The following is a 26,775-nucleotide window of genomic DNA, read 5'->3' as shown; positions in this document are numbered from 1 at the left end:
GCTTTGCCCCTGCAAAAGCGACCATGACGTCAGCATGTACTTCTAAACCTGGAGCTCAGCCCACGACTGCTGATGCGGCCCTGGCAATCCAGCTCTCAAACAAACAGGAAATGTGCTCCCTAGAGAGTGTGCTTCCACAAAGCCCTCTCAAGAAAAACAAAACGGCAGGCTTTTTAAAAATTTATTTAACAAGCACATGGTGTTACCTTCAGCGTGGAAACAGCTTGGGCAAACATGACAGGGAAGGGAAGGGAATTTAGAAGTACCGCCCCAGTTTCTTGCCAACATGGACGTCCAGATATTCATCGAGAAAGACGTTTGCGATGCCCAGGGCACCCAGGACCGTCAACAAGGCCAAAATCCCCAGGCTCGACAGGAAACCGCCCATCCTGCGGGGTGGACATGAGGGACAGGAGGGACAACCAGGCCCGAGTGAGGAAGCTGGGAGACCCGCACGGGTTCCTCCTTGTTGACACTACCCAGGACCTCTGTGCTTTTGCCATTTGAAATTTGGGGTTCACCACATAAATGAAAGGAGGTGCCTAGCTAGAGAGTTCAGTTGATTTCTTTGATCATTCAGTGGACAGGATTCTTTTCCCATTAACTTTCTAGAGACATTGCAAAATTATTCCTTGGACGGAGTGGACAGACTTTTGAGTTGCTACTGTTGTCTTGTTTGGATTGAACCCAGGGCCTTGTCATTGAGCTAGCTCCCAGCCCTTCTTTAATTTTTTGAGACAGGACTTGCTAAGTTGCTAAGTTTCCCAGACCGGATTGATCCTGCAATCCTCCTGCCTCAGCCCCCACTGTGCTGGGATCACAGGTGTCTACACCACGCCCAGCTCAGTGCAGTTTTATACGAGTGTTTCCCCACCTTGTGTCTAATTATGTGGCCTGGCAAGGCATGACCTCAGGCAGGATGGATCACCATTACCACCACAGCTCTTGCTGCTCTTCTTAATACTTCTGAGGAACAGAAAACTAGGCCCGACTTGCCCCTGCTGCGGCCTGCATATATCACCGTTACAGGGTTTCCCTTACCTTTTTTCAGCAGCTTCTGAATATCCCCAGAAGTACTTGTGACGGCTATATATGTACGCTAGACCCAGACAAGAAGCAAAAACTGCAGGAGGGGGAGAAAAAGAGAGAAAATATATAGAATATGGTAGCAGTCTTTCAAAATACAGTGTGGCAATGGAGAAAATATTTATACATTGTGTATATGACAGGATACTTGAAACCAGGCATTGTGGTGCACACCTGTAATCCCAGCACTCGGGAGGCTGAGGCAGGAAGACAGTTGCAAGTTCAAGACCAGCCTGGGCTACAAAGTGAGCTCAAGGCCAGACGAACTGAATAGCAAGACCTTGTCTCAAAAAGAAAAAAAAAGTACTTGTACCCAGAATGTATAGAGAACATTTACAGTTCAATTTTTTAAAACTTAGTTTTTTCATATGGACAAAATATTGGAATAGAGAACTTACTGAAGAAATACACAGATGTGACATTAATCACATAAAAAATGTTTCCATGAGTTTTGACATTAGCAAAGTGCCACTTAAAACTCTACGCACCCATCAGAAGAGAGTATATTTTTTTAAAAAACCATAAAATGGTGAGGCTATGCAGCAACTGAAATCCCTATAGGTCACTGGCGAGGACATAAAATAGTTGTATTCATCAGCTCTCATGTCACTGACACGCAGTACTAACACTCACAACTTGAGAAAATGCTGGTTCATAGTTTCAGGGTATTCAGTCCCTGGCTGCCTACGCCAAGGCAGGAGCATCGTGGCCTGAGAGTGTGCGGAAGCAAAGTGACCTGCTCCTAGGGGTTGGGAAGGAGAGCAGAGAAACAGAGCCAGCAGGAGATCGACCAGGAAACAGAGATGGACCGAGGGTCAGGCTTCCACAGGACACCCAAGGTGCGCTTATGTAGGCCAGTGGGGCTGGCACAGTTGAGCACTGTGCCACCACACTAGAACAGCCACTTTGGGAGAAATTCTGGTACTTTCTTATAAACCAGACATATCATTTTACCCAGCAATTCCATGTCTGTATCCGCAAGTCCCCGTCTTAGGAACACTTGCACTGCGAACTTTTACAGGTGTACTATAAAATTCACTTTGTCACCTTGTAAATGAGTCTGGCTCACAAACAACTCTCTGGGAACAGAGCTTGTTCATATATCAGGGACTTACCACATTTGCTCAAGACAAATGAAACTATGCCCATATTCAGTCAGCCAAAAATTAGGAAAACTTTTTGACCCCAAAAGTCTATCATGAGAATTCAGCTGGCTGTGACAGAGACATGCCATGGAAGGCTCCTCAGTAAGGAAAAAAAACAGATACCACAATGCAGTGAGTCTCAGTGCTTTGCTGAGTGGATGAAACATTACACAGGACACATGTTATATAGCTCCCCACCCATGGAGTGTTCCACAATAAACAAAACTAAACAACGAAAAATCAGAATAGTATTTGCATCTGGAGGGAACAAGAATGGGATGCCTGGGAGTGGCTGGAGGAAACTCCAGTAGGGACCATGTTTTACATCTTACTAAGGCTCAAACTCACAGACCCATAGGTATCTATGCTTCTCAAAACCCATCAGTCACATATCTGTGAGTTGTCCTGTATGCAAATCTTACATCAGAAAGAAAGAGGTATAAACTGTGAGGTAATGTTCTGCCGTCCTTATCCATGAAAGTATCAGTGTTTTCCTCAGCCCTTCATGCATGTGAACTACCAGAGCCCTTTTGGAAATATTTAAACTCTAAGTGTGAGACTATGATGTGCTAAATAAAATTAAACTCATTACTTCATTTGGCCACAAAGATTTAATTTCTACTATACACCAATCTTTATTATAAAGACTGAGTTAAAACAACAAAGATACAAGCTCCCTGCTCTTACAGAGTTTATGTTCTAGCATCAGAGACAGACAACAAACACAGAAAAAAAAAAATGAAAAGAAAATTCCAGACTTAAAAGTGTCATGAAGAAGGTGGGGCAGAGAGGACCTGTAGAAGGCTTTAGAAAGGGCGCAGGGTGTGAAGTTAGTCTCAACTGTCAGCTTGACTGGATTGAGAAAGCCTACAGAGGTGAGGGTGCTGGCATCATCAGCAGATTAATCTACTGTTGGTTGATAGACAAGTGGACTGTTAAAGAGTTGAGAGAAATAAGTCACTAGGACTGTGCTTATGAAGGTATTTCTTTCCTGCAGCTCTCTCTGCTTACTGTCCTTTCTTGGTCATGCCCTTCCCGCCATGATGCTCCTGCCCCACCACTGGCCTAAAAGCATCGAGCTCACCCTGGACTGAAACCTCTAAAACCATTAGCCAAAATAAACCTTTCCTAAGTTGTTTTCCAGTATTTGTCACGGTAACGAAAAGCTGACCAATACAGGCAGGGTCCCCAAGGACAAGGAAGTAGCAGAGCCACCTAGCATCTGAAGGGCTTCAAAAATTCTGAGCATGCTCTCACATTTGAGAATTACTATCACCGTCTACTGAATTACTCCCCGAAAGCCAGTGAGGATGCTAAAGGAAGCTAACAGGCAACTTACTTTGCAAGAGAAAGAATGGAAGGGAAATTATGACCAGAAACCCTTTCCTGCTGGGCAGCTGACCTTATTTAGCCCATCAAGGGGAAGCCAAAGGGTCAAATGGCCGAGATGGGATCCCATTATCAAAACGCACTCTTATTATTTATTGTTAATGTGCTCTTAGATCACAAAGAGCAGCCACTTCCAGTCATGGAATCAAGGAACAAAAGTAGGAGTTAAAGTTAAAAGGCCTTTCTCTAAAGGTCATGTTATATGAAATTCCTTAAGGCACAGTAAAAATTACAAGGAGATGGGTGGCATTTCCTTCAGAAGGGCTGGATTTGGGTTTGTTTTAAATCTCAGCAATCAGGCGCAGATGCAAATGAGGCCATGGCATCTGAGATGAATACACACTTCTCAGGTGAAGAAATACTAGCAAATAAATATGTGGAAAAACAGTCAACATCGCCGGTCATTTGAGAAATGCAAATTAAAACAACATCGAGATTCCACCTCACCACATAAAGAATGGCTAATATCAACAAATCAAGCAATAAGGAATGCTGGAGGGGCTGTGGATAAAAAGGAACCCTCCTCCACTGCTGGTGGGACTGCAGACTGGTGCAACCACTGTGGAAATCAGGGCGAAGATTCCTCAAGAAACTCTGACTACAGGTCAACCCATTTAACCAGCTATTCCCCTTCTGGGTATCTTCCCTCAAAAATTAAAAACATCATACCACAGCAATATATGTGCTCCCATGTTACAGCACCACAATTTGTAATAGCTAGATCTTATAAACAGCCTAAATGCCAACCCACTGAGGAACAGATAAAACAGAAGTGGTATTTTTACACAGTGGAGTACTAGTCAGGCATAAAGAATGATAAACTAGAGACTTCAACACAGCAACTTTTTTTTTTCTATCAGTACCGGGGATCAAACTCACGATTGTGCACTTGCAAGGCAGGTGCTTATGCCACTGAGATAGATCCCCAGCCAAACTAGACTTTTATAGGTAAATGGATGCAACTTGAGACCAGACTCATAAGTGAAATAAACAAGACACACATGTGTAAATATCACACTGTTTCATTAGGGTAAGAAACTGAAACAAGATGTGTGTGTGTGTGTGTGTGTGTGTGTGTGTGTGTGTGTGTGTGAGAGAGAGAGAGAGAGAGAGAGAGAGAGAGTGTGTGTTAACTAGTTAAGATAGTTATACTACTGATTTCTCTGAGTTCACTGAAGAGAAGATTTGTGATGGTACTGTTTGGACAACCAAATGCAGTTGTCTTGTGCTCTGGGTGAGCGCTTTGGGAATGACAGTGCGCAGTGTATATATCATTGTTGCCTCCTATTTGACGTGTTTTTTACATTTTGTTTTAGTTTTTTGTTGTTGCTGTTGTTTTTGTTTGTTTGTTTTCTTTTTCTCCTGGAAAATGGATTTGAAAAAAATTTAAAAATAAGTAATAAACAAATGAGGCCAGAAATCAAAGAACTTTCCCAACTAAGGCAGAAGCAGGCAAAGTTAGGATAAAGCCCTCAGCCCACCAAGGACACCTCACTCTAGTGAAACTGCTACAGATAGTGGCACTATGTCCTCGAGCCCCCTTAGGATGGGTTGTTAGGTACACGGGTTGTTAGACAAATAGCTACAGTGGGTACTGAAAAGGAAATTTTACTTGTATTGGTGAATCTTAAATTAAACAAATTACCTAACCTCTATCTCTGTGTTTTTAATCTGTAAAGTAGGAATTAACTTTAGACTTTATTTTATATGAAGGGCTTAAATCCTATAAATCTTATGCATGCGATGTAAAACTTAAAACCAGTGCCTGGTACATAGTAAGTGCTCAATAAATATTAACGATAATTATTAAGATATATTGTTAACTCGGTGTTCTGTTTCTTCAGTTAAATTACAGTTAGGTTATTAGATTGGAAGACTGAGTTCGTGTGACTTTTATGGAGTGTCCTGCATATAGTTTGTTGCAAGTTTACTTTTATTATTGAGTTAAATCACAATGAAGCCCAATATTGCATATCTGTAACCAATGTATGGAGACATTAGCTCATTTGTTTAAAATAGTTGCCAGGATCAGTAGCTGCATGGTCATCTACCTGCTTCTTAATTGTTTTTGAAGCACCACAGCCAGGGTTAGAACTGTATATCCTATGATTACCTTGGTTGAAATACCATCCAGCCATCCACAGTGCAATCAAGAACACAGGGTAAAATTCCACACAGTTTTGTCTGCAGGGGAACAAAAAGACATAGATTAACTTATGAGAAACTGTACATGAGTGCAATGATTTTATCTGGAAGTATTCATCCATAAAACATAACATAAATATATTATGTAACGTGAAAATGATCATCCCATTAAAATGAGTCTCTCAGGGTAAATCTCTAACATTGTTAAAACCAGTGAAAATCACTGTCCTACACAAGAGTTACCACTAGTGGAAAGAAGTCACAGATCTTTTCTAGAAGACAGTTTGCCTATATCTGAGGAACATTCTGTGTCTTATCTAAATAACCCAGGAGGTCACAATTCATATTTAATGGATTTTTTCTCAAAAATTCTGTCACATCCATTTCCTTCCCCTTGAGAGACTCAGAACATTAAAAGATGGTGTTTAGGTAACTCCTCTAAAATTTTCTCAAGGAAATAAATGCACATATTTAGTTCCCATTTTATGGATGAAGAAACTAAGGCCTTGAGCTCAGGTTGATTGATGCCTTGCAGAGAATCAGAAGTAGACAGTGTCCATCTCCAAGTTTTATAACCCTACTCTAGAGGCCAGTCAAACTGCCTCTATTCACAGAGGATTCGGATGGAAATGTTGATATTACTTTGAACAGAAGAGAATAATTTTCTGGGAACTCTTAATTAATTCCCCCATACCTGCCAAAGAGGAAAAAAGATGAAATTATACTCATCCTTCTTCCTGAAGGATGAATACACCCCCAAGTGAGCTTGGTTAGGTCGGCCAAATGCTTTCACAACCAGGAAGAATTTTAATGCACTGGCAATGAGGTCCAGACAGATGCTGGGAGGAGAGCCCCATGCGCAGGCTGGTAAGCACCTCCCATCTGTCTTAAATCAGCTGAAAAGCTCAGCTACTCGAAGCTATGAGGCATTTGACCTAGAAAGAGTTGACAGTGAAGACCTAGGTCTTCTAGCCCAGGTCACCATGAATGATTTTTCCTTTCCTTAATGACAAATGAAAGCACAATTACCAAGCACAGGTCTTTCCTCATTTTCCATTGTCGCACAGGAAATTGTGGCCAGGTCAGCTCAAACTCTTTGGCAGACACCTCGACTACATCCAATAGGGCTGCCCAAGTCATCCCACTGTCCACAATGCTCAGTAGGAAAAGGGCATGATTGCCAAACTCGGTGTTTATTTAAAGGCCATGGCCAACACTAAGACCACAGCAGAAAATTGTCACCTCAACAGCAAAAGCAACAACAAGGCTCCCCAGAGGACTCTCCAAGGGCCAAGAGCATGATGCACACTCAGAAACGGAGAATGCGAATGGAAAAGTGCTTTTTCCTGTCCTTTCTTACCACTGTCTTCATGTCCCAGAAGGTCACTAATGACTTTGGGAAGGTCCTGTCTAGAACCTAACGCTGATATTCTCACCAACCAGAGCCACCACTTTCTAGCCCAAGCCACATAACCAAGATTGCCGTTTCCGAGACACCCAGCCTTGGCATGATTTTGCTTCTGAGGACTGTCTTCTTTCTTAACGTCTTTTTTGGCTCATAAGTGACAGCAACAGGTTAAGTGGAAAGATGCCTCATAAATTTGTGTACTCAGGATAATTGTAGCTATCTAAAATAAACAACTTCCCACTACCATCTTCTCCTTGGCTATATCCATAGGACTCTTGCCCATGAAGCAAGAGAGAGGAACAAGCCCTGCCCTGTGGTTTCCATCTAGATGTCCTGCAAAACCTCATGCATTGAGTACAGGTGGGCCTTTGGGAAGTGACTAGGTTATAGGAACATGATACTTGTCACTGGGTTGGTGCACTGAGGAGTTTACAAGTGCAGAGTGAAATTGGCAGGTGAAGCCTGATTGGAGGAGGTGAGTCATGGGGGTGTGGCCTGGGAGGCTGTATCTTTTTTCCTCCTCCTTTGATCTATCTCTGCTTCCCAGATTCTACCTAGCTGTGCTTATTGTGCTGTCCTTGTGACCCCTCTTCATGGATCTGCCCCAAGCCTCGGTCCCTCTGAAATGCAGCTTTGTTCATTTCTTTAGAGACTGAAAAGATTTTCTGCCTGCCAGCTGAGGTCCTGCTGTTAATGGACATTCCTCTCTGCTGCCTACTAACAAGAACCTGGGGTGGCATCACCTCCTCCACCATGAAGTCACACCCCATTTTATCCTCCACCGAGAAGTTCTTTACAGGGAACTAGGGCCTTGTGTGGCATTCGGGGGATAGGAATAATATTACAGATGACCACCTGGCCAAGCCAAGCTGCACCAGAGCCTGTGAACCTTCGAGCTCTCTGAGATTCTGTCACCGAGGCTGACATGCAGATTGCTTTTGTGTCCCTTACCTGAAAGAAGCCTTTTGGGAAGACTCCAGATGGTGACATTTGCTTATGACAAAGGAGAAGCCTTTGCAGGCTTCCCTCCATGAGACTTATTATGTGGTGCACCCCACAATAACTGGAGTGGGCACCAGACAGACTTAACTCAAGGAGATCCAGTTCCAACAATCCCTTGACAACCCTACCCGCAGCTCGCTACAATGTCACGCACACAAAACCAGCATGGAAATAACTTATGGCCTCCTTTTCGTCATGAGGGCAGAGAGACTTCAGACTCCCGGTGCAGAAAATCTCCCAGATGGACAAGCAGCAGCTGGCAGCAGCCCTGGGTCAACCACCCTCATGTGAGAACAGAGGGTCCAGCTGGCTATGACCCTGACGGGCCGTCCTCTCCCGTCATGTGCACACTGGGAGGAACTCATCCCCTGCTCACAGGAATCCTGCACTCTGACATTGTAGTCCCCACAAAGTGACTCCTTCATCCTATGCTGATGTCACCATGGGCCTCACAGGCTGTGCTGGGAGGACAGGAGGGTGAGGCAGTGTCCTGGTTGGGCAGGGACTGAACAGGTTTCCGAGCCAAGTCTTAAAGTTTTACAATGAGGACAATTCCAGTTAACTGTCCTAGTTTGTCTGAGACTGAACGGTTTTTAGAGACAAGGAGATTTAAGTGCTAAACCTGGGAAGGTCTCAGAAGAAACCGGAAGTCACTCATTGAGGGAGAGTCTGGGAGAAACTGAGGCACTGAGCAGTTAAAAGAGTTGCTGGTGCCCCTCCCTGATCCCCCAACACCACCTGGGAGGTCAGGACATGTGGCCATGCTGACTCCCCGAGGTCAGGGAGGGTGACCTCAACTAAGGGCCATCTGGGCCTTGCCTCCGTCATCAGGAAGACTACAAAGGTTATATCATGGGAAGAAAAAATCTGTCCAACTGTGGCTTGGCAGCTCCTCCCAGGCTCCGTACTTAATGACCGCATGGTCCTCACAGTTACACAGCCCCATAAACGTACACGCATGTCCTCCTGTGGTCAGTGTGCTAAGCCAACAGGGCCTGCATTTCCCCATCTCCTCAGACAGGGGTAGAACTACTCTGGCCAATGGAAAGTGGAGGAAAACAGCTGGACACAGGTGCAGGCCTGCAGTGCCGGAACCCTGGGAGGCCAAGGCAGCAGAATCACAAGTTCTAGTTCAGTCTGGACAGTTTAGCGATTTGGGTGAGACACTGTCTAAAAAAAAAAAAAAAAAAAAAAGCTGGGGCCATAACTCAGCGCAAAGGCCCTGAGTTCAATTCCCTAGGACAACTAAAACAAGAGAGCAGGGAATTAAAGGAAATTAAATACCAATTCCAGGCCAGCTAGTTAAGTGCTATCGTGCCAAATTCCCTTTCTACATCCATTGACTGAATGGAGAAAACTCACCATGAGTGGGAGCAGAGCAGGAAGACAGAGGGAGCTGGGCCTCTGTGATTTGGGGTCACCCCCCCCCACACACACACACGGACTCCCATAGAGGACTGAACAAGAACAAGACACAAGGCCCCCTGCCTTGAACCACTGAGAATTTTGGGCACGTCCTGGGCAAGAATATCGCATGCATTATAAAACATAAGCAATAAAATCACAGGGTGAGATTTTAAGACTAAATGAATGTTGGGAGCCGCGTCTGTGATAGCTCGCCTTGCGCGGCGGACGTGCGGCCTGTGGTAAAGAGCAAAGCCTGAGGTAGATTACCCCTCCCATCGAATATGTTAGTTTCCTGCTTACCGCGTAAACAACCCGCTCAACAATATAGTCTGCCTGGCAACTGATGATGTTAGCCAATCAGCTTGCCTTGCTTACTTTAACATGATTGGACACTGTACCCGTATATATACCGGTGCCACCCCTGGGCGGAAGAAGAAGCCAGGTAGAAGCCCAGAAGTAAAAGCCCAAAAGGAGCCGCGGAGAGCGGACCGGTAGAGGCTTTGGGGCAGACTGAAGCACAAAAGGAGCCGCGGGGAGCGGACCAGAGGAGGCTTCAGCTGGGAGAACCCAGGGCAGGCTGTACGGAGAAGGAAAATAAAAAGAAAAGGTTGTCCACTACCAGACTTTGTCGTGTGTCCTTCCTGCCGGCCGGGAGTGGACATCGACATTTGGTGGCCCGTACGGGGACTGATCACCCCCGAGACGTGGAAGTGGACAACGCTCCAGTACAGAGCTGCGAGACAGGTGAGTTGGGGATAAGCCTGGGCTCTGGGTGGCGCGCACCTACAGGGCTTTTAGACTCCCCTCAGGCTCACGCGTAAGTGGCGGATTCCTTGGGCCTCACGCGGTGAGTAACATATTAAAAGATGGGAAACATGTTAGGTAGCAACACTAAGAGCGAGGGTGGTTGTGGAGAAAGCTCTCAAGAGCTTACAAAAGTACGCAGGGTATTTGAGCAGGCCCAGTCAGGGAGCTCCCGAGAGGGGTCCGTCAAGGGGAACAAGGATGCTAAGGAGGAGGACGGGGCTCTAGCCTCGGAGTCGTCTGACTCCGAGGACGAGGGAAAGTTGAATGGCAAGGAGGCCAAAGAGACCAGCTGTCAGGAGCCTAAATCGCTCAATAAGGAGTCGCAGGGTTCTTTTCCAGCGTTGCCCCGCGAATTGCGCTCTGCTCAACCTGGTCTGCGGAGGAGTAGAGAGCTCCTGAGCGCTCCCCGGCGCGAGAGGGAGGCGATCCCTCGCCACGAGGCGGCCGCCTGGGAGCTCCCTCCCCTTTCGCCAGAACAGGAAGTGATGCACGGGCCCCCATTTTCCGCCCAATCACGGCCGCTGTCTTATGCTCCGCCGCCGGCGGGTCGGTATTTTTACAGGCGGCTTTGGCAGGGGGGACGCTTGTCTCATGAGGTACATCCACCTGGGATAGATAGTGGCCCCTATGGGATATTTCCTGTACAAGTAGCTATGGGCCAGGGACGCAATGTATGGGAGCCTTTTGAGATAAAGCAGATTAGAGAACTTAAAAATGCAGTTACAACCTTTGGGCCGACTGCGCCTTACACCATTGCCATGCTGGAGAATCTGTCTTCTGGGCCCCTCACCCCCGCGGACTGGATTCAGCTGGCAAAGGCGTGTCTGCCCTCGGGCAGTTACCTGGATTGGCGAGCCTGGTACGCAGAGTTCTCTGCAGAGCAGGCTGAGAGAAACGCCAATCGGGGAAACCGGGGGTGGAACAAGGAAATGCTTATGGGAGAAGGTCGGCACGCTGATGACCAGACCCAGTTCCCCGGCGCTGTCTATGAACAAATCAATGCCATAGGGCTCCGCGCCTGGAAACAGGTAAGTGGTGCCGGAACAGCCTCCTTGTGTCTTTCAAAAATAATTCAGGGTACCACAGAGCCATTTGTTGACTTTGTGGCCCGAATGCAAGATGCTGCCGATAAGATATTTCCTGATCCGGGAGTGGCTCAACCGCTGGTAAGACAGCTGATTTTTGAGCAATGTACAAAGGAGTGCAAGGCAGCGATAGCTCCTCATAAGAACAAGGACCTCAACGCCTGGATTAGGATATGCAGAGAGATAGGGGGGCCGCTCTCCAACTCGGGAGTGGCTGCTCTCCTGGCCGCGGCTGTACAGCAGAGGGGACCTCGCGGGTTAGAAGGGGAATGTAAGGCTAAAGGGTGTTTTGCCTGCGGGGAGCCAGGACACATTAAACGTCATTGCCCAAACAATGCAGATGCTAGGCCTCGCCCTAGGAATGAAGAACCATATGTTTGTGGGCGATGCAAAAAGGGATCACACAAAGCTGAGGAGTGTAGGTCGGTCTTTGATGCTCAGGGCAACCGTATTTGTGGACAAGATGCTAGAGAGCCAAAAAACGGCCAGAGGGGGCCCCCTTCACAGGCGGGCCCCCGCCCCAGAGACAGGACAGCTCAGGATGGCAGCCTTCAACAAGGGCCACCCCTGGGTCAGCAGGTGTGGACCTCAGTGTCGCCTCCAGACTTATACAGAAGGTCACCATTAGGACGGATGGCATTAGGACCCTAAATGACATGCAAAAGCTATTGGGAGACATTAATTGGATTAGGCCATATTTACATATACCAAATTCAGATCTCAAACCCCTGTTCGACCTTCTGAAGGGAGACCCAGATATAGCCTCCCACAGGAGGCTCACTCCTGAGGCAAGAGCTGCCTTACAGAGAGTGGAAAAAGCCTTAGGTGGGGCTACCTTACACAGAATTGAACCAGGGCGACCCTTTGATGTCTGTTTGCTACAGACTAGTCTACAGCCCACAGCGGTGATTTGGCAGAAAGGACCACTACTGTGGATACACCCTAAGGTCTCACCTGCAAAAGTCATAGAGCATTACCCGGAGGCAGTCGCTTCATTGGCCCTTGAAGCGCATGATAGAGCTGTCCAACATTTTGGCTCAGGACCACAAGCCATCCGAGTACCCTATACCGCCAGCCAGATCAAGACCCTGGCTGCCTGCATAGATACATGGGCCATTCTGAGATGTGTTTTCCATGGGGATATAAACAATCAATACCCTAAAGACCCTATCTTGTCATTTGTCACTCAGCACCCTATAATTTTTCCAAAGGTTACTGCCTCTGAGCCATTAGTCCTAGCAACTACAATATACACAGATGGCTCCAAGACGGGGATAGGCGCCTATGTGATCCTAGGCAAGCCCCCGGTTACCATACAATTTAAACCAGATCAGCCTCAGGTGGTAGAACTGCAGATCGTTAAAATGATTCTTGAACGGTTCTCAGAAGCCATTAACATTGTCTCCGATTCTAGGTATGTGGTCAATGCTATGCAAGTGCTTGAGACTGCCAGTTTAATTAGATCCACTTCCACAGTGGCTGGACTGTTCCTGTCTATCCAGACATTGCTTCAGAACAGACACCATAAGGTCTTCACCACCCACATAAGAGCACATACATCCCTGCCGGGGCCCATGGCACAGGGGAATGCGGCTGCTGACACTGCCACTCGCCCGTTATGAATTTTTACCTTACTAACACCAATCGAGCGAGCCCGTGCCTTCCATGATAAATTTCATGTTAATGCCAGGACACTAGCAAACCATTTCCATGTTTCTAGAGCAGATGCACGAGATATCGTGCGACTATGTGACTCCTGTGCCACATACAAACCTGCCATACCGATGGGAGTAAACCCTCGAGGTTTGATCCCTGGTGATGTTTGGCAGATGGACATCACACATATACAGGAGTTTGGGACTCTTAAATATGTTCATGTTTCCACAGACACCTGTTCTCACGTCATATTCGCAACAGCAGAAACAGGTGAAAAAGTGTCTAATGTGATCAATCATTGCCTGGCAGCTTGGGCCGCATGGGGCAAACCAAAAATATTAAAAACTGATAATGGACCAGCCTATATAGGCAAAGCCTTCAATGAGTTCTGCAAAATGATGGAGGTTCAATTAAAACATGGTATCCCATACAATCCCCAAGGTCAAGGAATCATTGAGAGGGCTCATAGAAGCCTCAAAGAAATTTTACAAAAACAAAAAGGGGGAGTAGGCCAAGGCCTGGCCCCAAAGGCACGATTATCCATGGCACTATTCACACACAATTTTTTAAATTTAAATAATGATAATCGCTCCCCAGCTGTGGAGCACTGCAACCCTTCCCCCAACCATAAAGGGTGGGTGAAGTGGAAAGATGTCCTGACAGGACAATGGATGGGCCCGGATCCAGTGGTCAGCTGGAACCGAGGCGCGGTTTGTGTTTTCCCACAGGAACCGGGATGAGAACCACTGTGGATACCGGAGAGACTGACACGGGCAACAAAGCCCTCGACTGAAGATCAGACCTGCCCTACTGGAGATCCATCACAGACCAACCAATAAGATGAATAGAAATAGCGGTAGCCCGAAATGGACAAGAAGATCCTCAGGCATATGCATGGCTTGCTCAATTGGCCCACGACCGAGTCTAGATATGGCGGGCATCCCTCATTCTCCTCCATAAGGTGACAATACACAGCAGGGTAGGTGAGTCAATGACGGGTAAGAGCGTGCCTCCCCAGCACGACTCGACCTAAGCCAGGCCCTACCCCATCCTGCACGTAAGCCGCTGGACTGTTAGATGCTGCCCAGGTCTAAATTTCTCTCCGAGGGGATTTCTTTACAGAGAGGAAATGAGTGCAAGCTTGTGTGCATCCAGGTTCCGTCCAGTTTGTGCCTGGCCCTAGAAAAAGGACGAGGGCCTCAGGGCCTTGGCAGACCATGGCATGGCCAACCAGGGTCTAAGCCAAGGACCTACGGTGGACCTACACATAGGGCATAAGCCTCTGCACCCAGTCCAGGAAGGGCTACGATGCGCACATTCATAAAAAATAAAATAGGGGGAGATGTTGGGAGCCGCGTCTGTGATAGCTCGCCTTGCGCGGCGGACGTGCGGCCTGTGGTAAAGAGCAAAGCCTGAGGTAGATTACCCCTCCCATCGAATATGTTAGTTTCCTGCTTACCGCGTAAACAACCCGCTCAACAATATAGTCTGCCTGGCAACTGATGATGTTAGCCAATCAGCTTGCCTTGCTTACTTTAACATGATTGGACACTGTACCCGTATATATACCGGTGCCACCCCTGGGCGGAAGAAGAAGCCAGGTAGAAGCCCAGAAGTAAAAGCCCAAAAGGAGCCGCGGAGAGCGGACCGGTAGAGGCTTTGGGGCAGACTGAAGCACAAAAGGAGCCGCGGGGAGCGGACCAGAGGAGGCTTCAGCTGGGAGAACCCAGGGCAGGCTGTACGGAGAAGGAAAATAAAAAGAAAAGGTTGTCCACTACCAGACTTTGTCGTGTGTCCTTCCTGCCGGCCGGGAGCGGACATCGACAAATGAACACTGGGCTCGTTTACCCCAACCCAGTGGGTTACTTAGGGTAAGCCTTTGGTGTCGAGGAAACCTCCAGCCTTAAACATCGCTCAGTATTCCTTCTACTTGGTAGATTTCTAGTAAACACGCAACATGAAACTTTGCAGAGGTCTCATCCAGAAAATCTGGAATTCATGACTGGCCCTAATACCAAGCTCACAGGACAGGCGATTTTAAAAGGAGGTTTTAAAGGGAAGTTTCTAGAAAAGTGTTCCTCCTTCCATTTCTTCCTTTTCTTTTCTGCCCCTCTTTCTTTCTCCTCTGGTGTCGCTGACTCATGCTGAAGTAGCTGCCACACACACCTCTGGCTGCCAGCACCCTTTCCAGATGACCTGGCTCGGCCTGCAGACCGCAGTCCCCAGGACGACCTTTGGTTCATGACACCAAAGGAGGTCACAGCAACAGGTTCAAGCGCCCACAAAAGGGCCACGGATGAGACCGAGGCCACTAGAGGTCATCTTTTTCTAAGGACTGACACCTACTGACCTGTTCTTGTTAGGTACCTGTGAGGGGAGAGGTGGCCACTGATGACAGAGACCGTGGGTCTCACCACAGAGTGGCTGGAGATGCAGGACAAACACACAGGGGGTGGGACTTGCAGGTCTCAAGCCCAGCTGGAGACTCAGCCAGCCTGTGATGGGCACAGTCAGGTGTCTATGGGGGGCACTGAAGTTGAAAGGACTCACTGTTCAGAGGCACTTTGTCATCGTGGGGAACCCCTTTCCTACCTAGCTCAGGCTTAAGGGCACTGAGTGCTTTCAGCTATGCCTGGGAGGGTTACAGTCATAAGAAGAATGAGAATATCTCTGGCTCTCTGTCTGCCCTACACCCTGTCTCAGAGTCTCTTTGTCTCTGTCTCTCTCTGTCTCTCTCTATGTCTGTGTGTGTGTGTGTGTGTGTGTGTGTGTGTGTGCGCACGCGCGCGTGTGCATGTGTGTCTTTTACAGATACTACAAAAGTTAATGGCTCGTGCCACTGTGATCCCAAAATTGGAGAAAACTCAAAACCTCACTATTTTGGCGGATTTTACTTTTCTCCAGTTTCTAGATATGCATGAAGGCCACTATTTGTAATTTCTTTCTTTCTTTCTTTTTTTTTTTTTTTTTTTTTTTTTTGTCTTTTTCCTTTTTATCGGTACCAGGGATCAAACTCACGACTGCCTGCTTGCAAGGCAGACGCTTATGCCGCTGAGCTAAATCCCCAGCTCACTATTTGTAATTTCTAACATTTCAGGATCAGACCTCAAATTGACTATCAAAAGTTTATAAAATGGAAAAAAAAAAAAAACACAAAACTGCACAAGACACTGAAGAAGAGGCTGCTATCCCCAAGTACCTGGATGCCTGGCGATGGGTTTTTTGTGCTTTGTGGCAGGCTGACTTGAGACAGACCCTGAGTTGCCCCAAACTAAACAGTGAACTCACAAGACCAATGGGAGAAGTAGTTTTTTTTACCCAGCACCAATGAAATCACTGTTGTACACTGTATATATTTCCAGGTTTATAAATAATATTAAAATTTTAGTCTAAAGGGAACAACCAAAATACCTAAAAATGGCTGGGGAAAAACTGAAGCATTAGTGTTACCCAGCCTCAAAACAGAGAAGATGAAAGGCACTTAACAGTGGCCGGCGGCCTGTGAGAGAGTGAGGCTGGCAGCTAATCACCCCTTCCAGGGAAGAGGGAATCAGAGGAATGTATTTAAATTGCAACAAGATCAATTTATTACTTGGATCTGCATTTAGCTTTTATAAAATCCTTTAATCTAAAAGAATCAAGGTGCTTGCATTAGACAAAAAGGAATTTTCTGAGTTTAGCAATACATAAAGGAAAGGTCCTTGGTGAAATGGAAGTTGCTGTTCTCACAATGTTTTGAATTACATTCTTTCTTAAAATTTATTTTGATTTATTTATTTTTATTTTATTGGGGGGGGGGGCGGTAACCAGGGATGGAATTCACAACCTTATGCTTACCAGGCAGGCACTTATGCTGCTGAGCTAAATCTCCAGCCCCTTTGAAATATATTTTGGCAAAGTTTTGTGCAAAGCTCCAGAGATGGTGGTCTCGGAGGTCTCTTCCTGAAGGAGGGAAGCAGGATTACGAAATGAACTCCAAAACAACTTCTCTGTTTGGCAAACAAACACCCAACTGGAGGTGACCCTTGGACACTGACCAAGCATTTAGTGGTGCTCAGAGGCCGTCAAAGTGACCGATAATGAGATGTCAAGTTCTCCTTAGAGAGCGTACTGGTCATAATTTTGACTTGTTAGTCATTTTGAGGGCAGAAGCAACCAGAGAAAGGGCAGAGGAAAGCATCATTTCTGTGAAAGTCACAGTCATGAGATCTTAAGCAGAGACTGAAGGAACTCAATGCTTTGGCCCAAGAGAGACACAAAAGAAGTTTATTCCTTCTTCATGGGTTTGCAGAGCTTAAGAAGCCAATGCAAGAAAGGGAGAAATCACCAAATGGATTCTGAAATGAACTGGTTGGTCCAAGGGCTTCAGCATCAATTACCTCAGAAAAGGTCAAAATGGCTGCCCTAGCAATGACCAGAACCTGATTTGACCAGAGTTCTCCTAATCTTAGGCAAGAATCCGGCTAGTCCTGTAGGATATCCAAGAAGCAGCTGCATTTATGGCTCCTACTCTGATATTCAAGAATATTATTCTTTTTCGGCACCTTTCTGTTCTGCTGTAATTAATCAAGCAAACTAAAGGGAATTGTTTTTAACTTGTAACCAAGGAATTGGGTTTGTATACTTATTTTATAAATAGCAACTTAAGAGAAATATTTGGAAACGGTATCCAGCCTTATTTCTAGGGCAAGAGGAGTCCAGATATAGCAGAGGCAGGAGAGACCAATAACTTGAAAGAAAGTCAAATTTGTAGAAACTGTGAGACCAAAAATAGAACCAAGAAGTGGTCCAGGGACTTAGCCTGCTGGAAACCTAACTTCCCAAACCAGAAATTCTTAGATCCTGAAAGACAAAGTGAGAAGATCTGAAATTCCCTCCTGTGGCGAATTTTTATAAATAGTGTGGTGTCTCCCAAACTTCAAGCATAAACCTGTCACTGTCAAAATTTCAGTCTCTCCATGTACCACTTACTAGGTTTCTATAAATCAACTGGGTTTTTTAAACTTAAGTTAGGAAAAAATTTTACATCACTACCACCAGTGAAGAAAAAATATCATGTCCTAAATAAAGAGTACATGATAAACCCCTTGGAAATAATATCCAGTATCCAAATTCTAACTGGATACTGTTGGTCCTGAAGGCTCTGAGCATGAGCTCTCTGTTGAGTTGGGAAATAAGTGTCCAATAGGCACCGAGAACCTATTACAGGGATCTCTTCCTAAACACGGCACATTGACCTGTGTTTATCTCTTTTTTGCTTCTGAAGCCTCACTATAATGCTGGTAAAAGAATTTAAAGAATATGCACATGCCACCTAGCACAAAGAGAAGAGAGATGTGGGCAGGGTTCTGAGGAAGGACAGGCACAGAAGGCAGACACTGAGCAGGCAAAGGCAGGAAGCTGCCAGCTAAAGGCTAGCAGAGCAAAGAGCCAATGAAGACTAAGACCAGATGTGCCAGGAACACCGGGAGGCCCAGGAGCTGGGGGCCCTGGGAGCCCAGAGGCTGATATAGAGGGTCTGGCTGAAAGATTTTACACTCCCCTATCGCAGGACCTAGAGAAACTGAGTCAGAGACTCTCTGGGGACGCTAGCAATGGTGGAGGGTGAGGTCACTTACTCACCTTAGTGAGACCAGCCGCTCAGTAGCCCCAGCCATGCACATGGGGCTCCCGACTCACTCCCCGGGTATTTTTCTTTTAATTGCACAGGTTACCAGTCAAGGACCATGTGCCATTGGAGTAAAGCCTCTAAAATCTTTGCTCAACTCACTGAGCTCACTGCCTCTTGTTGTCATCCTGAATTCTCAATGCCAGAGACTCCAGGTCCAGTCCTTGGTCCTCTTTCCTCTTCACCTCCACACACTGTGCCCTAATGCTCTTATCTGGAATCATGGTTTAGAGCACCTTCCCGATAAAGATATATCTGCACCTCAGGTCTCTCTTCTAAAATGCAGATTTGTGTATCCAGCAGCCTATACTGTCTCTCAATCTCTCTCTCTCTCTCTCTCTCTCTCTCTCTCTCTCTCTCTCTCTCTTCTTGGAGAAGTAAATAACAGTGTGTTTCTCTACTTTTGCTGTAATAACAAATAATCTGGATAGCCCGGTAGCAAGCAGTTGTGTTATGGCTAGTATCTAGATATCCCTCCAAAGCCTCATATGCTCTTAGGTGCTGGATTGGGGGGTTACGAATGTGGGTGAGGGTGTAATAACCACTGATTCATTGGACTGGCACAGTTCTGTGTGTGGATAATGGGGAGGCCCGCCCCGGTGTGAGTGGCACCAGCCAATACAGTGGAAGCATGGATGAGGTGAAAGGGAAAGGAAACTGTTGCTGCTTCACTGCTTCCTGCCTGCCCTGCCATGGCCTGTTTCTCCTCTGCAATGTCCCTCTGCCATGCCTTTGAGCCAGCCCACTATGGACTGAAACCTCTACAAACTGTGAACTGAAATAAACCTTTCCTCCTTTAAGTTGTGGGTGTCAAGTGTTTTGCCCCAGCAATGAGAAAGTAACTAAGACACCTTGGCTGTAGCATAAGTCAGGTCACAGACATGTTAAAACTGAACCTCCTGATCCCCTCCCCTGCAAAAAAAAAAAACCTCCCCTCCTACAGTTTTATCCATCTCAGTTAATGATATTTCCATCTTTTGGGATTCTCAGGCCCCAAATGCAAGAGCCGCCCTTGGCTCTTCTTACACTCTACATTCATTATATCACTAAGTTCTTTTGGTTCGACCCTCAAAATATACCCACACCTGACCACCCCTCGTCACCTCCTCTGCGGTCTCCCTGGCTCCAGCCACTACATCGCTCACCTGGACCACTGCAGTGCCCTCCTCACTGAACCTTGCTTTTACTGATGACTCCATGCAGACTTCTCTGAGCAAAGTCAAGACACTGTGACCATCTGAACCCAAAAGATCAGGTTATTCCTCTGTCTAAACTCCACAATGGCTCTCCAGTTCACTCAGAGAGAAAGACAGTCCTCAGGGTGGCCTGGGTCCTCATGACTGCTGTCCATCCTGCTCTGTCTTGACCCCCGAGCCCCTCCCAGATGGCAGCCTCCTCACTTGCCCTGACCTCCTGCTGGCTGCTCAAGCAGCTCCCACACAGGGTCCCTGTCCTGGCTTCCCTGGTACCCCAAGCGCTTTTTCTCTACATGCACATGTAACAACACCCTCGTCTCAAGCCTTTGTTCAAGTGCCGCCTCCTCTGCACAGGGGACACTGAGCACCCCATTTCACAGTGCAGCATGGCCCCACTCAACACCTCTTACTTGGCTCTCCTTTCGTCATAGCACACGCCTCCCTCTAACATATAACATGATGTTTGTAGTTTATTTTCAGCCTTCCTCAGCTAGCAGTTAAACTCCAAATGGGCAAAGGCTGGTGCTTGACAGGCTCACAGATGCAGGCCAAGGTGCAGTACACAAATATTTAATGGGCATTTTTACTTAGTGAGTAAATATGAAAGACAAAGTTCAAACAGACCACAGGAAGAAACTTGGAAGACCTTAAGGATTCAAAGACAAGTGAAAGACTTCTCATCATGTGGCTCAACATTATTTAAAATCCAGTCTCCATGTTTCTTAAAACCACGTCTTCAACTATCAGTGGTATTCATCCAAGCCCAGGGAAAAGTCTGCAAAATCCTCCTTGGAACCAATAAACGAACAAGATATATGGTGTCGCTCAGTGACATGACTTAGCAAAACTAAAGTCAAGAGGTTTAAAAACAAATCACTATCCAATAATCATTAAGGAAAGACAATCTCATAGTCCAAAATACTCCCACAAGACAAACATCAGATTCAGATAGTTTGAAGCCAAGTTTTACACACTGTTCCTTTGAAGGAACATTCTTTCAATCCAGTTCATATTATCTGAGAATATAAAAGAGGATGACTCTTCCACTTCATCTGAAATGGGTATCATCTTGATACCAAAATGGGAGAAGGACCATACAAGACAAACTACAAGCCAATCTCACGCACGGACGTAAAGGAAAAATCTCAAAACAATAACAAAAGTACCCAGCAAGATACAAATGATGACATGCAATGTTTTTTAATCTTGGGGACAAAATATATAGGGGACCTTAGCACTTTACAGAAGGCAAATCCACGGCAGAACATTCTTTGTGGGTCTAAAAAGCCAGGAGCACTGGAGATCATAAGACCAGGAGAGATTTCCCATGCATCTGTGGTTCCGATTTTGACAAATTATTTGTGGAGAAATAGGAGGGGGTATATTAATCATCTTTGCCTTGAAGTAAGAGAGAAAAATAAAGACAGAAAAGATTAAAAAATAATTATAGGATCATTAAGTCCACTTGAGTCTCCTGTACTGTCACAGTGCAGGGGTCTATTTGTCCAACTGTCCTGCTTGAGAGACAAAGAAGTTTCTGCTAAGATCTCAGCCTTTTGGGTATATATACCCTGCTGACTCTGTGATGGAGCTGGGTAGAGACTCCACACAAAGGATGCTTCCAGCTTCATGGGCTGTGAGCGGGCTTGGCTGGGAAGAATGGTTAGTTACGGCTGGACACAGTCAAGGACCGTAGGCCTTCTCAGAACTCTTCCCTCAGTTAGAAACTGTGCATCTGCAGCAGGCACAGACACAGAGGGTCAGAAGCCCACTACTTACTGTGCACGAAACACTCTCTCAAACTCCAGAGACCCAGTGACAGCCGGGGGCATCACCTTGCATTTTAATCTTGTCCTTCCAACCCGGAAAGCAAAATAACCTGCAAGGAGAGGGAATATTGTGGTAAAGATGTGACATAACATTAATCATCAGATGCAAATTTAAACCAAGTCCCACAGAGTAGAACACAAACAGCCGAGTGAGGATGTGAGAGCGATGAGAACTCTCGCGTGTGTCGCTGGTGGGAGTGTAAAATGGTACAACCACTTTGAAAAACAGAGTGGATGGGATCTTTTTAATCACACATGCGTCACCCATATAACTCAGTCACTCTTCCCATAAGTATTTGCCCAGGAGAAATGAAATTACATGTCTGTAGAAAAGCCTGTATATAAGTGTTCACAGCAGCCTATTTACAGTAGCCCAAAACTAGCGACAACTTTGTGATGGTTGATTTTATGTGTTAACTTGGCCAGGCCACAGTGCTGTCTAGTCAAACACCAGTCAAGGTGCTGCTGAAATGGTACTTTTTTAGATGTGATTAATTTTTAAACAAGTAGATCTCCCTCCATAATGTGGGTGGACCTCATCCCATAAGTTGAAGGTTCTAGAGAGACAAAACTAAAGTTCTCCAAAATGGAAAGGATTCTGCTTCCAACTGTGTCTTGGTTACTTCTGTCTCATTGCTGAGACAAAATAGCAGACACCCAAAATTAGGGAAGGAAAGGTTTATTTAGCTCACAGCTTGTGGAGGTTTCAGCCCATAATCTTACTGCTTCCAAAGCAGGATAGCAGAAGACAATTGTTCATGCAGTGGAAGCAAAAGCAACAAGAAAACATGGGGGAGTGGAGAGAGCAAGCCTGTTTCTCTCCTTTATATTGTATGCACCTGCCCAGAGTGGGTGTAGCACTCACATCCATAATTCCAGCATTGGACCACGAATCAACAACAAGCTCTAGAAGCCTGTTCCCATGACTGCATGAGGCTTTGGAGGGACATCTAGACACAAAACACAAAAAGCTGCTTTCAACTAAGGACTGTATTATCAACTCTAGCCACAGTTTTCAGCCTACCAGCCTGTCCTACAGATTTCAGACTTGCCAGCCCCTCATCACATGAACTAATTCATACGTCTGTGTGTGTATATGTGTGTGTGCGTGTGTGTATGTACATATCCTATTGCTTCTATTTTCCTAGTAAACACTGAATGATACCACTATCTATCAGCAAGTGTGTGGATAAGATTGTGACATCTTCATGCAATGGAATACTTTTCAAAACTAAAAAGGAATTGAACTATTGATATGCAAAACAGCATGAATGAATCTCAGAAAGATGATGAAAATGAAACCCAGGATAAAAAGACTACTACGGGGCTGGGGGTGTGGCTCAGGGGTATAGATCTTGCCTTGGGTACATAATGGCCCTGGGTTCGAGCCCCAGAACCACAAAAAAATAAAAAGTCAAAAAAGACTACTATTGTGGAATGTCATAAAAATCTCAAAAATGTAAATGAATGAAGAGTTCAGTGGTTACTGTAAGATGAGAAGGCAGGACCAGAAGACAGGGAACAGGAAAACCTTTGGAGACAATGCTCCCTCCTTGACTCTGTTCCCTGTTATTAAATGGCATGGCTATTTTCTCCTTTGGATCTGTGTGGCAATTGTGTTAAATGATCAACCTCCAATGCCTGGGGCCATCCGTCTTATAATTCGATCTGAGGCCTTTCACTTTCCGTCCACACTTCCTCCTTTGGCAGTTTCCGAATCTCCCACGTGCTCACTTCCTGACTTTACCCACTTTTCACACCATCATTAACTCCTGGGGTCTATCATTTCCTGTCACATTATTTCACCCAGTTTCTGATCCTTACCATTTCTCTCCAACACTATTTCCATCTCATTTGAGTGTCTCACTATCCGTTTCCTACTTGCTGATGTCTTAAAAACAGCCTCCTCCCAGCATGCTGTGGAGTTGAGGCATGAGGGTTGCAAGTTCAAACCCAGCCTGGGCAATGTAGAGAAACCTATTGTCAAAAAATAAATAAACAAACAAACAAACAAACAAAAAACAAGTTTCATCTTAAAATTCCAACAAGGATGGTGGACAAAGCCTGGTGGTCGTCAAGCACTGGGTGCTTAGGCCCCAGGTTCCACCCCAACACTGCACAAAAAGAAAAGAAAAGAAAAAAAAACGCACACCAATTGCAGATCCAGTGTCTTCCTGGGTTGGCATCTCAGAGCGATGTGTTTCCTCCTGCAACAGGACACGCTCCCCTCCACAGCAAGTCTCCACTGACCCAGTTTGGTAAGAGCCCCCTCGCACACAGCCCCTTCCCCGCGGCTCCCCTCTGCTACAGAGCCACTGCGGATTAGCATCTCAGCCCCATGGGAGAGCAGCAAGATGACCTGGAAATGTGGGCCAGGCTGGGCGCCTTCCCACCAGGCCACATCCTTCGGGGCCAAAGCCAATGGCCTGGGCCCAGCTGGAACCCAAAACGGGAACCACTATCAGACACCGGGGCTTGGCCTCCTGCAACCTGCTGTCCCTGTTCCTTCCAACCCCCTTCACCGCCTGGGAGAAAGCTGGCCAGGCCTCTCCTTCCCCCCTGCAGAATGGAAACAGCCACGAGCTCCTAGATGGATCCATTAGTAGAACCACCTAGGGCTTCAGAATGGAGCTGCAAGGAAAGGAAAGCTGAGAAAGCAGCTGTCTTTCCCCAGGCTGTGAACTGCGCCCAGCAGGCACCCGTCTGCCTCCCCAGCAAATGTGAGGAAGGAGCAAGGTGCACCAGTCTCCCCACTACTGGGAAGGACTGCCACACCTGCTGCCCCAGAGTGGGCTTCCAGGGCCGAGGGGAGGAGAGCTATTCCACCTATCTTTCAGGAAAGCTTCCATTTTCTTTCCTTTCTAAACCTCTTGAGAATCATCGTCTTTGCTCTTCCTGTGTCTCCTCTCCCCTGCCTTCTGCAAGGGACTCTGGAGGCCCACCTGCCCACCCGGCCACAGCTGGGCTCCTTCCTGGGGCAGCTGCACCTCCATCCCACAGCTTGTCCCCGGCAGATGCTTCTCACCCAGTGTCCCATTGACGCGTGCCTGGACCAGGCAGCAGACAGGAGTCTGCCTTCAAAACTCAGCAATCTCCACTTTGGCACATGTGTCCCAGCTCCAGAAAAAGTGGCAAATGCTGGTTCTCAGGGCCATAACCATTGCAACTTCCTCTTCTCTAATTAGGCCCTGTCCACCATGAGCCATCTCCACCCCGTCTCTCCCCTCTCTTCCCACCCCAGTCCTTCTCATCATCATTATCAAGTCTCTGACCCCTTTTGCTCCTTTCCCCTACACCCACTAGCAAACAGGAGCCCCTGGGAGGGGCCCAAGCCTCTGTGGCTCTGGAGGGCCCCAGCCTCGAGATGAGGGTGCATGTGGGCTCTGAAGCACTTATCATTGGAAACGCATTGCTTTAGACCCAAGAACTCCTTTACTTGGTGACAAACATCACAGTGTACAACACAGAGGGCTGTGAATGAAACCACAAGATGTCACACATTGCAAATCAGTCGGGCAAGACAAGCTGCTGCGCATGTGCAGGCCCAGGGTGCCGCTCAGCTGCTTCCTGGCTCGGGCACACTGAGAAAGGTACAGAAGTGGGGATCTGGGGCCAGGAGCCTGGTACATCCTTCCCCTCCCAGCCCGGAGGTGAGGGGCGGGGCATGGAGCAGCTTGGGGAGAAGCTTTCTGTTTAACCAGGCAGGCAAGCTGCTGGGCAATCCTAGTGGGAAGGTGGCTTAATATTTGGAATTAATTACTTCATCTAAAGCTCCTGTTTCTGCTAGAGATTTGTTTTAACTTGATCAGACCTGCCATAGGCAGTTTATTTAAGAAAACATTTTAATTAAAAGATCAGGTTCCAAGATCCCTGCTTGGGCTCCAAAACAGGACCAATTTCGCTTTGGGACACTGGTGTTTGATGTTTATAGCCTGCTCCCCCTGAGAGCCAAGTCCCCTAAGGGAGAGCTCCTGTGCACCTGTGCACCCGGCTGTGAGTGCCCTCCATCTCCAGAAGACACCAGTCACTGGGCTCTGAGGGCCCTCAATTCCTGCTGGGAGCTAATCCCTGAAGGCTCCTAATCTCTGGCTGTCCTGGGGAGGGGCTGTCAGGTGACCCTGGCCAGGACCCTGGCAAGGACTGAGAAACCCAGACAAAGGACAGAGCTCCCAGCTTCACTCCTCTCTCTCTCTCTCTCTCTCTCTCTCTCTCTCTCTCTCTCCCTCTCTCTCTCTCTCTCCCTCTCTCTCTCTCTCACACACACACACACACACACACACACACATACACACGCTGTGTCCCTGCTTACTTTGCTGACAAGCAGAGAGGAGAGAGACAGCCGCCAGCAGCACTGCATCCCCCGCCATCGCGCCTGGTTCCGGGTGTAGGAAGGAAGTAGAAGGCTAGTGGCGCTTAGGGCTTTTGGAACCTGACCTCCCTTCCTTATATGGGAATAGAAAAGGGGCGGATTCAAGCTGCCAAGTAACCTTTGCACTGGAATTGGGGGAAAAAAGGGTGGATTCAAGCGGCCAAGTAACCTTTGCACTGGAACGGAAACCAAGACAGCGAGCAGGCTTCTGGCTGGCTGTCACACTGCCTGTCTGCCTCCCAGTCCTGCCCTGGCCCTCAGCCTCTCTCATGGGCACTACCAGGGGGGCGGGGTGAGCCCTCCCGCTGCAGCACCTCAGCCAGGCTGTCTTCCCTGCCAGTCCTACAAGGCTCTGGACCCCTGTGTCCCTACCTCCCCTGACTCCCAACCCAGGACTCACTGTGCCCTTCCTCATCTCCCCTGGAAAGCGGGAAGGAGGCTTTCCCGTGGAGATTTTCCATGCTAATTAAGCCTACTCTAACTTTATCCACCCACCCACTAAGTGGCAGAGTTGGGATCTGAACCCAGGTTTAGCAGACTCCAGCTTTGCCCTCTGCCCCACCCCAGGCTACTCCACACTCCC

The 26,775-nt window shown here is 47.0% G+C and overlaps 1 protein-coding gene across 1 annotated transcript; it reads right to left on the bottom strand.

Annotated features, from left to right (window-relative positions):
- Window positions 1-167: 167 nt before the first annotated feature.
- Mgst2 (microsomal glutathione S-transferase 2) lies at window positions 168-26,286 on the bottom strand. The gene is made up of 5 exons (XM_003476787.5): window positions 26,133-26,286; window positions 21,774-21,873; window positions 5,734-5,804; window positions 1,042-1,123; window positions 168-389 (listed from the first exon to the last, which is right to left on the bottom strand). Exons 1-5 carry the CDS (start codon window positions 26,188-26,190, stop codon window positions 257-259), a joined length of 444 nt encoding a protein of 147 aa, XP_003476835.1. The 5' UTR covers window positions 26,191-26,286; the 3' UTR covers window positions 168-256.
- Between the last annotated feature and the right edge of the window lie 489 nt (window positions 26,287-26,775).

This window comes from Cavia porcellus, unplaced genomic scaffold (genome assembly GCF_034190915.1).
Source record: "Cavia porcellus strain 051 isolate PalLab524CR breed Dunkin Hartley unplaced genomic scaffold, mCavPor4.1 scaffold_14, whole genome shotgun sequence".
In the NCBI taxonomy this organism is placed as follows: domain Eukaryota; kingdom Metazoa; phylum Chordata; class Mammalia; order Rodentia; family Caviidae; genus Cavia; species Cavia porcellus.
Note: the sequence above shows the minus strand (reverse complement) of the source record. Positions and strands in the feature narration are given on the sequence as shown.